Source organism: Tachypleus tridentatus, chromosome 7 (genome assembly GCF_004210375.1).
Source record: "Tachypleus tridentatus isolate NWPU-2018 chromosome 7, ASM421037v1, whole genome shotgun sequence".
Classification (NCBI taxonomy): Eukaryota; Metazoa; Arthropoda; class Merostomata; order Xiphosura; family Limulidae; genus Tachypleus; species Tachypleus tridentatus.
Window position 1 is genome coordinate 109,443,132 of NC_134831.1, and position 13,065 is coordinate 109,456,196.

The 13,065-nt window shown below is 33.3% G+C and overlaps 1 protein-coding gene across 1 annotated transcript in view; it reads right to left on the reverse strand.

Moving 5' to 3' along the window:
- Positions 1-1,592: 1,592 nt before the first annotated feature.
- Positions 1,593-13,065, reverse strand: part of LOC143256385 (calcium-activated chloride channel regulator 1-like) — a 57,076-nt gene continuing 45,603 nt past the window's right edge. The window contains exons 8-11 of the mRNA XM_076513564.1: positions 12,400-12,670; positions 6,097-6,198; positions 4,813-5,019; positions 1,593-2,824 (exon numbers count right to left, since the gene is read on the reverse strand). Coding sequence (XP_076369679.1) covers positions 1,785-2,824; positions 4,813-5,019; positions 6,097-6,198; positions 12,400-12,670 — 1,620 coding nt within the window. The 3' untranslated portion in view covers positions 1,593-1,784. The remainder of the gene's footprint in view (positions 2,825-4,812; positions 5,020-6,096; positions 6,199-12,399; positions 12,671-13,065) is intronic.

Consider the following 13,065-nt stretch of genomic DNA (forward strand, 5'->3'; position numbering starts at 1 on the left):
ACGATAAAGACACTCTCATTACTTTCATTGGATGTAGCCACAGTAAACGATAGAGACAGTATCATTACTTTCATTGGATGTAACCACAGTAAACGATAGAGACAGAATTATTACTTTCATTGGATGTAACTGCAGTAAACGATAGAGACAGTATCATTACTTTCATTGGATGTAACCACAGTAAACGATAAAGACACTATCATTACTTTCATTGGATGTAACCACAGTAAACGATAGAGACAGAATTATTACTTTCATTGGATGTAACTGCAGTAAACGATAAAGACACTATCATTACTTTTGTTGGATGTAACCACAGTAAACGATAAAGACATTATCATTACTTTCATTGGATGTAACCATAGTAAACGATAAAGACACTATCATTACTTTCATTGGATGTTACCACAGTAAACGATAAAGACACTATCATTACTTTCATTGGATGTTACCACAGTAAACAATAGAGACACTATCATTACTTTCATTGGATGTAACCACAGTAAACCATAGAGACAGTACCATTACTTTCATTGGATGTAACCACAGTAAACGATAGAGACAGAATTATTACTTTCATTGGATGTAACTGCAGTAAACGATAAAGACACTGTCATTACTTTCATTGGATGTAACCACAGTAAACGATAAAGACACTATCATTACTTTCATTGGATGTAACCACAGTAAACGATAGAGACAGAATTATTACTTTCATTGGATGTAACTGCAGTAAACGATAAAGACACTATCATTACTTTTGTTGGATGTAACCACAGTAAACGATAAAGACATTATCATTACTTTCATTGGATGTAACCACAGTAAACGATAAAGACATTATCATTACTTTCATTGGATGTAACCATAGTAAACGATAAAGACATTATCATTACTTTCATTGGATGTAACCACAGTAAACGATAAAGACACTATCATTACTTTCATTGGATGTAACCACAGTAAACGATAAAGACATTATCATTACTTTCATTGGATGTAACCACAGTAAACGATAAAGACACTATCATTACTTTCATTGGATGTTACCACAGTAAACGATAGAGACACTATCATTACTTTCATTGGATGTAACCACAGTAAACCATAGAGACAGTACCATTACTTTCATTGGATGTAACCACAGTAAACGATAGAGACAGAATTATTACTTTCATTGGATGTAACTGCAGTAAACGATAAAGACACTATCAGTACTTTCATTGGATGTAACGACAGTAAACGATAAAGACACTATCAGTACTTTCATTGGATGTAACCACAGTAAACGATAAAGACACTATCAGTACTTTCATTGGATGTAACCACAGTAAACGATAAAGACACTATTATTAATTTCATTGGATGTAACTAGAGTAACGGATTAGTGTTTTAAAAAATCGTCCCTGAACGTCATTGAGTTACTCAAGTTACAACAACCACAGTAGGTTATTTTTTGCTGTGTAATTAAAGAGTGGAGTTGACATATTATAACTACGCATAATGATTATAATTCACATGTATAATTTGTATTATAATAACGCAAGTTTCGCTGTGTAGCTGAATACTGAAGAAACTTAATACTAAATTAGTTAATTTTATAAATATAAGTTTATTTAATTTTACTTTCAAATCACGTCTACAACGGTAGTCATATTTGGTTTTTAAACTTCTCTGTTATTGATACATAAAAAAACGATTTATTGTATTTTTTAAACTCAAGCTCTCTGACTAATTATTATAGTTATCATCTTTGGTTGTTCTGAAATCTCTCCTAGGATTGTTTATTTCGTATCTTCGGTCTTCAAATGCATGTGTAATTTGATACCCGAGTGCCTTGTTGTTTGTCTTTCACTTTCCAACGTTTTCTTTATACTTTCAACAGTGTCTGAATCTAATAATGGAATTATAACTTCTTCATATTCATTTGAAACTTCGGGTTCTCTTGTAGGTTCTTTACTAGTACTTGAGTTTAACAGAACCATCGAAGACGCGGTTGTTTTATCCTCTTTTTCCACACATGTCGTAGGACTTTCATGAGGTTGGGGCTTTATCCTTGGGGGGACCATAAAAATATTGTTTTTATCAGCAGCTTTGAGGGTTAATGAAGGTCTTCCTTTTCTTCCATAGAAACTTGTCATGTTATTGATTTGACAGACGCCTTCTGAATCAGTGATCGATTTTCCACGAGGATCCATAATTATCTGAAGACTCTCCACTTCACAGGAAATCCCTTTCTTATCAGGATTGGACGTTTCGCTTTTCTCATTGTCAGCCGCTTTCAACAGGTTAACTGGCATTAGACGTCTTATGTTCTTGTGCTTCTTACAGGCAATGTAAACTGCGGACAAAACTATAATAAAAATTACTGTTAATATATGGACACAAATCACTGGCAGAACCCAAACTTCTTTCTGTATTGCATGGACAAACCGGTTATCACTCACGAGTTCTGGAAACTCAGTACTCTTAACGTAGTGCGTTTCATTATCAACAGATTCAGCAACGTTTGATTCTAAGGTGGACTTTATGGTGGTGACGGGCGAAACGCTAAGTCTTTTTTCTTTTGAAACGGTAAGTTTCACCATGTTTGACATATCACCGATCCTGTTTCCATCAGTAATAACACGAACAGTAAAATATACCATCTCGCCCTCTTCATATCTAGTGAAGTCGATAGCAACGGACAGTGTTTGTTTACGGGACTCCTCAACACATTCTAAACTACCATCTTTAACCTGCTCATCCGTAACTCTGTTGGAACGTCCTACAACTTTCTGAATTTCTATAAAATCGTGACTCCAACTCATGTTAATTTGACATTCTGTAATATTAATATAAATATCAATACTTCAAGTTTTAAAATATTCTCTGCACTATTTCAAAATTAAAACTATATATTTTATTAGACAACTGAATCGACGACAAAATCAGAATTTCAATTAACACTAAATATTAAGAAACACGTATGATACTTAAGATGAATGCACACAGTGAGCATTCATTATGGTAGAAAAGGGTTTTACTGTTTAGTATTAAGAAACACAGGCCGGATTTCATGTATTTATGTCGATCTCAAGACAAACAACAACGTACAATACACAAACTACTGTATTTACGTTGACTTCAAAACAGACAACAACACACAAGACACAAACTACTGTGTTTACGTTGACTTCAAAACAGACAACAACGTACAAGACAAGAATTATTGTGTTTACTTCTAACTCAAGACAGACAACAACGTACAAGACACAAACTACTGTGTTTACGTTGACTTCAAAACAGACAACAACACACAAGACACAAACTACTGTGTTTACGTTGACTTCAAAACAGACAACAACGTACAAGACAAGAATTATTGTGCTTACTTCTACCTCAAGACAGACAACAATGTACAAGACACAAACTATTGTGTTTACTTCTACCTCAAGAAGACAACAATGTACAGGACACAAACTATTGTGTTTACTTCTACCTCAAGACAGACAACAACATACAAGACAAGAACTCTTGTGTTTACTTCTATCTCAAGACAGACAACAAGGTACAATAAACAAACTATTGTGTTTACTTCTACTTCAAGACGGACAACAATGTACAATACACAAACTATTGTGTTTACTTCTACCTCAAGACAGACCACAATGTACAATACACAAACTATTGTGTTTACTTCTACCTCAAGACAAACAACAATGTACAATACACAAACTATTGTGTTTACTTCTAATTCAAGACAGAAACAACGTACAATACAAAAACTATTGTGTTTACTTCTACCTCAAGACAGACAACAATGTAAATACAAAAACTATTGTGTTTACTTCTAATTCAAGACAGAAACAACGTACAATACACAAACTATTGTGTTTACTTCTACCTCAAGACAGACAACAATGTAAATACAGAAACTATTGTGTTTACTTCTACCTCAAGACAGACAACAATGTACAATACACAAACTATTGTGTTTACTTCAACTTCAAGACAGGCAACAATGTACAATACAAAAATTTTTGTGTTTACTTCTACCTAAAGACAGACAACAACGTACAATACACAAACTATTGTGTTTACTTCTACATCAAGACAGACAACAATGTACAAGACACAAACCATTGTGTTTACTTCTACCACAAGACAGACAACAATGTACAATACACAAACTATTGTGTTTACTTCTACCTCAAGACAGACAACAATGTACAATACACAAACTATTGTGTTTACTTCAACTTCAAGACAGACAACAATGTACAATACACAAACTATTGTGTTTACTTCTACCTCAAGACAGACAACAATGTACAATACACAAACTATTGTGTTTACTTCTACCTCAAGACAAACAACAATGTACAATACACAAACTATTGTGTTTACTTCTATCTCAAGACAGACAACAATGTAAAATACACAAACTATTGTGTTTACTTCAACTTCAAGACAGACAACAACGTACAATACACAAACTATTGTGTTTACTTCTACCTCAAGACAGACAACAACGTACAATACACAAACTATTGTGTTTACTTCAACTTCAAGACAGACAACAATGTACAATACACAAACTATTGTGTTCACTTCTACCTCAAGACAGACAACAACGTACAATACACAAACTCTTGTGTTTACTTCTACATCAAGACAGACAACAATGTACAAGACACAATCTATTGTGCTTAGAACGATCTCAGTTACCATCATAAAAGATATTGTACACAGTTTTTGTAACTAAATAGTCTCAACTAATGTTTTAGGACTATAAGAAAGGATAGTTATTTCTTTGTACTAAATTCATACCGCTTGTTTTTGCAGCGTTTCTGGATGGTGAAGTCCATCTAAATGTAATACACTGTTCCTCTCCACAAAGCCAGTGTTTGATAATAGTAAAATCATTAACCTTGTCAGGTGGGTTCATTGTACCAGTTCTCGTGTAACAATTTTTAAATACACCTCCACTTGCAGTCCTATTAAACTTTTCCAGAATCTGTAGAGCTGATTGTCCTCCTAGTGATTTGATATCATTGAAAATTTAAGTGAAATAACAAGGTATCACAAAACAGATATCACAGTACAAATTATCTTAGAAATTCAAGTACATTTTCAACAATGTAAAATTATATTACGAACCGAAGTAGTAGATTATTGGAACCAAATTACGTTACGAACTGAGTTAGTAGATTATCAGAACCAAATTACATTACAAACCGAAGTAGTAGATTATTAGAACCAAATTACATTACGAACTGAAGTAGTAGATTATTAGAAACAAATTACATTACAAACCGAAGTAGTACATTATCAGAACCAAATCACATTACAAACCGAAGTAGTAGATTATTAGGACCAACTCACATTACAAACCGAAATAGTAGATTATCAGAACCAAATTACATTACGAACTGAAGTAGTAGATTATTGGAACCAAACTACGTTACGAACTGAGGTAGTAGATTATCAGAACCAAATTACATTACAAACCGAAGTAGTAGATTATTAGAACCAAATTACATTACGAACTGAAGTAGTAGATTATTAGAAACAAATTACATTACAAACCGAAGTAGTAGATTATTAGAAACAAATTACATTACAAACTGAAGTAGTAGATTATTAGAAACAAATTACATTACGAACTGAAGTAGTAGATTATTAGAAACAAATTACGTTACAAACTGAAGTAGTAGATTATTAGAAACAAATTACGTTACAAACTGAAGTAGTAGATTATTAGAACCAAATTACATTACGAACTGAAGTAGTAGATTATTAGAACCAAATTACATTATAAACCGAAGTAGTAGATCATTAGAACCAAATTACATTACGAACTGAAGTAGTAGATTATCAGAACCAAATTACGTTACAAACTGAAGCAGTAGATTATTAGAACCAAATTACATTACGAACTGAAGTAGTAGATTATTAGAACCAAATTACATTATGAACTGAAGTAGTAGATTATTAGAACCAAATTACGTTACGAACTGAGGTACTATTTTATATCACTTAGCGTTACAAACAGAATGAACTACTGTCACCTGTCATATTATATTTAAATATATATCCCTCCGAATGTCATACCTTTGTATATCTTTGCTCTACCATCATTTTGAACATGCGTCTCAACACTGTATCTTCCAATTCCATTGAAACCAAGAAATAATCCATCGAACAAGCCTGGTTCTGTAATCCATAGAAATATTGATGTTGAAGACCCTTATCTCCTGTTTTGTAGTTTTTATTTAATATAATTTTCCATACCAGTTTTGATTATGTCTGATATAATTACTGGTCGAATCTTGAGAAATGTAATGCAATTATTAACAGCAAAATTACCCAACTGATGAGGGAATACATTATGATCTGTATAAGTAGGATCTTAGGAAATGTACATCTCACTAGTTATACTGATTACAGGACTTATTCAATACATCTCACTAGTTATACTGATTACAGGACTTATTCAGTACATCTCACTAGTTATACTGATTACGGGACTTATTCAGTACATCTCACTAGTTATACTGATTACAGGACTTATTCAGTACATCTCACTAGTTATACTGATTACAGGACTTATTCAGTACATCTCACTAGTTATACTGATTACAGGACTTATTCAGTACATCTCACTAGTTATACTGATTACGGACTTATTCAGTACATCTCACTAGTTATACTGATTACGGGACTTATTCAGTACATCTCACTAGTTATACTGATTACAGGACTTATTCAGTACATCTCACTAGTTATACTGATTACTGGGACTTATTCAGTACATCTCACTAGTTATACTGATTACAGGACTTATTCAGTACATCTCACTAGTTATACTGATTACAGGACTTATTCAGTACATCTCACTAGTTATACTGATTACAGGACTTATTCAGTACATCTCACTAGTTATACTGATTACAGGACTTATTCAGTACATCTCACTAGTTATACTGATTACGGGACTTATTCAGTACATCTCACTAGTTATACTGATTACAGGACTTATTCAGTACATCTCACTAGTTATACTGATTACAGGACTTATTCAGTACATCTCACTAGTTATACTGATTACAGGACTTATTCAGTACATCTCACTAGTTATACTGATTACAGGACTTATTCAGTACATACTCACTAGTTATACTGATTACAGGACTTATTCAGTACATCTCACTAGTTATACTGATTACAGGACTTATTCAGTACATCTCACTAGTTATACTGATTACAGGACTTATTCAGTACATCTCACTAGTTATACTGATTACAGGACTTATTCAGTACATCTCACTACAGGACTTATTCAGTACATTAGTTATACTGATTACAGGACTTATTCAGTACATCTCACTAGTTATACTGATTACAGGACTTATTACAGTACATCCCACTAGTTATACTGATTACAGGACTTATTCAGTACATCTCACTAGTTATACTGATTACAGGACTTATTCAGTACATCTCACTAGTTATACTGATTACAGGACTTATTCAGTACATCTCACTAGTTATACTGATTACGGACTTATTCAGTACATCTCACTAGTTATACTGATTACAGGACTTATTCAGTACATCTCACTAGTTATACTGATTACAGGACTTATTCAGTACATCTCACTAGTTATACTGATTACGGGACTTATTCACAGGTACATCTCACTAGTTATACTGATTACAGGACTTATTCAGTACATCTCACTAGTTATACTGATTACAGGACTTATTCAGTACATCTCACTAGTTTTACTGATTACAGGACTTATTCAGTACATATCACTAGTTATACTGATTACAGGACTTATTCAGTACATCTCACTAGTTATACTGATTACAGGACTTATTCAGTACATCTCACTAGTTATACTGATTACGGGACTTATTCAGTACATCTCACTAGTTATACTGATTACAGGACTTATTCAGTACATCTCACTAGTTATACTGATTACAGGACTTATTCAGTACATCTCACTAGTTATACTGATTACAGGACTTATTCAGTACATCTCACTAGTTATACTGATTACAGGACTTATTCAGTACATCTCACTAGTTATACTGATTACAGGACTTATTCAGTACATATCACTAGTTATACTGATTACAGGACTTATTCAGTACATCTCACTAGTTATACTGATTACAGGACTTATTCAGTACATCTCACTAGTTATACTGATTACGGGACTTATTCAGTACATCTCACTAGTTATACTGATTACAGGACTTATTCAGTACATCTCACTAGTTATTATACTGATTACAGGACTTATTCAGTACATCTCACTAGTTATACTGATTACAGGACTTATTACAGTACATCCCACTAGTTATACTGATTACAGGACTTATTCAGTACATCTCACTAGTTATACTGATTACAGGACTTATTCAGTACATCTCACTAGTTATACTGATTACAGGACTTATTCAGTACATCTCACTAGTTATACTGATTACAGGGACTTATTCAGTACATCTCACTAGTTATACTGATTACAGGACTTATTCAGTACATCTCACTAGTTATACTGATTACAGGACTTATTCAGTACATCTCACTAGTTATACTGATTACAGGACTTATTCAGTACATCTCACTAGTTATACTGATTACAGGACTTATTCAGTACATCTCACTAGTTATACTGATTACGGGACTTATTCAGTACATCTCACTAGTTATACTGATTACGGGACTTATTCAGTACATCTCACTAGTTATACTGATTACAGGACTTATTCAGTACATCTCACTAGTTATACTGATTCAGGACTTATTCAGTACATCTCACTAGTTATACTGATTACAGGACTTATTCAGTACATCTCACTAGTTATACTGATTACAGGACTTATTCAGTACATCTCACTAGTTATACTGATTACAGGACTAGTTATACTATTCAGTACATCTCACTAGTTATACTGATTACAGGACTTATTCAGTACATCTCACTAGTTATACTGATTACAGGACTTATTCAGTACATCTCACTAGTTATACTGATTACAGGACTTATTCAGTACATCTCACTAGTTATACTGATTACAGGACTTATTCAGTACATCTCACTAGTTATACTGATTACAGGACTTATTCAGTACATATCTCACTAGTTATACTGATTACAGGACTTATTCAGTACATCTCACTAGTTATACTGATTACAGGACTTATTCAGTACATCTCACTAGTTATACTGATTACGGGACTTATTCAGTACATCTCACTAGTTATACTGATTACAGGACTTATTCAGTACATCTCACTAGTTATACTGATTACAGGACTTATTCAGTACATCTCACTAGTTATACTGATTACAGGACTTATTCAGTACATATCACTAGTTATACTGATTACAGGACTTATTCAGTACATCTCACTAGTTATACTGATTACAGGACTTATTCAGTACATCTCACTAGTTATACTGATTACGGGACTTATTCAGTACATCTCACTAGTTATACTGATTACAGGACTTATTCAGTACATCTCACTAGTTATACTGATTACAGGACAGTACATCTCACTAGTTATACTGATTACAGGACTTATTCAGTACATCCCACTAGTTATACTGATTACAGGACTTATTCAGTACATCTCACTAGTTATACTGATTACAGGACTTATTCAGTACATCTCACTAGTTATACTGATTACAGGACTTATTCAGTACATCTCACTAGTTATACTGATTACAGGACTTATTCAGTACATCTCACTAGTTATACTGATTACAGGACTTATTCAGTACATCTCACTAGTTATACTGATTACGGGACGTATTCAGTACATCTCACTAGTTATACTGATTACAGGACTTATTCAGTACATCTCACTAGTTATACTGATTACAGGACTTATTCAGTACATCCCACTAGTTATACTGATTACGGGACTTATTCAGTACATCTCACTAGTTATACTGATTACAGGACTTATTCAGTACATCTCCCTAGTTATACTGATTACAGGACTTATTCAGTACATCTCACTAGTTATACTGATTACGGGACTTATTCAGTACATCTCACTAGTTATACTGATTACAGGACTTATTCAGTACATCTCACTAGTTATACTGATTACAGGACTTATTCAGTACATCTCACTAGTTATACTGATTACAGGACTTATTCAGTACATCTCACTAGTTATTATACTGATTACAGGACTTATTCAGTACATCCCACTAGTTATACTGATTACAGGACTTATTCAGTACATCTCACTAGTTATACTGATTACGGGACTTATTCAGTACATCTCACTAGTTATACTGATTACAGGACTTATTCAGTACATCTCCCTAGTTATACTGATTACAGGACTTATTCAGTACATCTCACTAGTTATTATACTGATTACAGGACTTATTCAGTACATCCCACTAGTTATACTGATTACAGGACTTATTCAGTACATCTCACTAGTTATACTGATTACAGGACTTATTCAGTACATCTCACTAGTTATACTGATTACAGGACTTATTCAGTACATCTCACTAGTTATTATACTGATTACAGGACTTATTCAGTACATCCCACTAGTTATACTGATTACAGGACTTATTCAGTACATCTCACTAGTTATACTGATTACAGGACTTATTCAGTACATCTCACTAGTTATACTGATTACAGGACTTATTCAGTACATCTCCCTAGTTATACTGATTACAGGACTTATTCAGTACATCTCACTAGTTATTATACTGATTACAGGACTTATTCAGTACATCCCACTAGTTATACTGATTACGGGACTTATTCAGTACATCTCACTAGTTATACTGATTACGGGACTTATTCAGTACATCCCACTAGTTATACTGATTACGGGACGTATTCAGTACATCTCACTAGTTATTATACTGATTACAGGACTTATTCAGTACATCTCACTAGTTATACTGATTACAGGACTTATTCAGTACATCCCACTAGTTATACTGATTACGGGACTTATTCAGTACATCTCACTAGTTATACTGATTACAGGACTTATTCAGTACATCTCCCTAGTTATACTGATTACAGGACTTATTCAGTACATCTCACTAGTTTTACTGATTACAGGACTTATTCAGTACATCTCACTAGTTATACTGATTACAGGACTTATTCAGTACATCTCACTAGTTATACTGATTACAGGACTTATTCAGTACATCTCACTAGTTATATTGATTACAGGACTTATTCAGTACATCCCACTAGTTATACTGATTACAGGACTTATTCAGTACATCTCACTAGTTATACTGATTACAGGACTTATTCAGTACATCTCACTAGTTATACTGATTACGGGACTTATTCAGTACATCTCACTAGTTATACTGATTACAGGACTTATTCAGTACATCTCACTAGTTATACTGATTACAGGACTTATTCAGTACATCTCACTAGTTATACTGATTACAGGACTTATTCAGTACATCTCACTAGTTATACTGATTACAGGACTTATTCAGTACATCTCACTAGTTATACTGATTACAGGACTTATTCAGTACATCTCACTAGTTATACTGATTACAGGACTTATTCAGTACATCTCACTAGTTATACTGATTACAGGACTTATTCAGTACATCTCACTAGTTATACTGATTACAGGACTTATTCAGTACATCTCACTAGTTATACTGATTACAGGACTTATTCAGTACATCTCACTAGTTATACTGATTACGGGACTTATTCAGTACATCTCACTAGTTATACTGATTACAGGACTTATTCAGTACATCTCACTAGTTATACTGATTACGGGACTTATTCAGTACATCTCACTAGTTATACTGATTACGGGACTTATTCAGTACATCTCACTAGTTATACTGATTACGGGACTTATTCAGTACATCTCACTAGTTATACTGATTACGGACTTATTCAGTTTTTTCTTTTAAGAAGGACTGAATCAGAATAGTGTTACAACGAATAATGGTTGAATTAGTTTTTATCTAAGTAAAACAAGACATAAGTAAAAACAATATTAAAAATACTGATATTTTAGTCCCTCACTAGTACAGCGATATGTCTACGGATTTAGAACGCTAAAATCAGAGATTCGATTTCCCTCGGTGGGCTCAGGAGATAGCCCGATGTGGCTTTGCTATAAGAAAACACACACAAATACACAACACATTTTACGATGTATAGAAACAGATTATTGGTCATTAATCTAACCCTTCAACAATAATTAGGTTAGTGGTTATTTATCATACCCTTCACTGATAATTAGATTAGTGGATATTTATCTAATCTTTCACTGGTAATTAGATTAATGGTCATTCGTCTAACCTTCCGTTGATGAAAAATTACATTATTATTTTAAAAACGTACGATTAGTTTCTTCCATTGGAATCGAAACTGTTGATCCGTTAGGGGTTGTTACGGTAGCATCTACTGTCGCCCCAGTGACAGGAAGGTTGCCCTTGGCGACCCGGGCTTTTATCACGATGTTGCTGTGTTTTTTCCTCACTTCATATTCTGTCCACGACTCCACAGTGACCGTTTCACTTTGGAAACTTCGAAGGTGAGATGTAACAATCATCAATACAGTGGCTGTTTCGGGTTGTTTGTTAAGCTTTAGATTGACGGTCCACAAGCCTGACTAAAAAATACAATAACAATTCATGTTTGACGAACAACGACAGTGGTTTATAGCAAGCACATTCACGAGACTTCACCACTATTATTAATAAGGGAATAAGTTGAAATAAAAATAACACTTTTTTAACAGAAAAAAAGACGGGAAAACTCAGATATATCATCCTACCTACATGTATAATCCATTATCCATCACTTGATACAATATTCATTAATAATATGTATAATCCATTATCCATCACTTGATACAATATTCATTAATAATATGTATAATCCATTATCCATCGCTTGATACAATGTTCATTAATAATATGTATAATCCATTACCTAACACTTGATACAATGTTCATTAATAATATGTATAATCCATTACCCAACACTTGATACATTATTCATTAA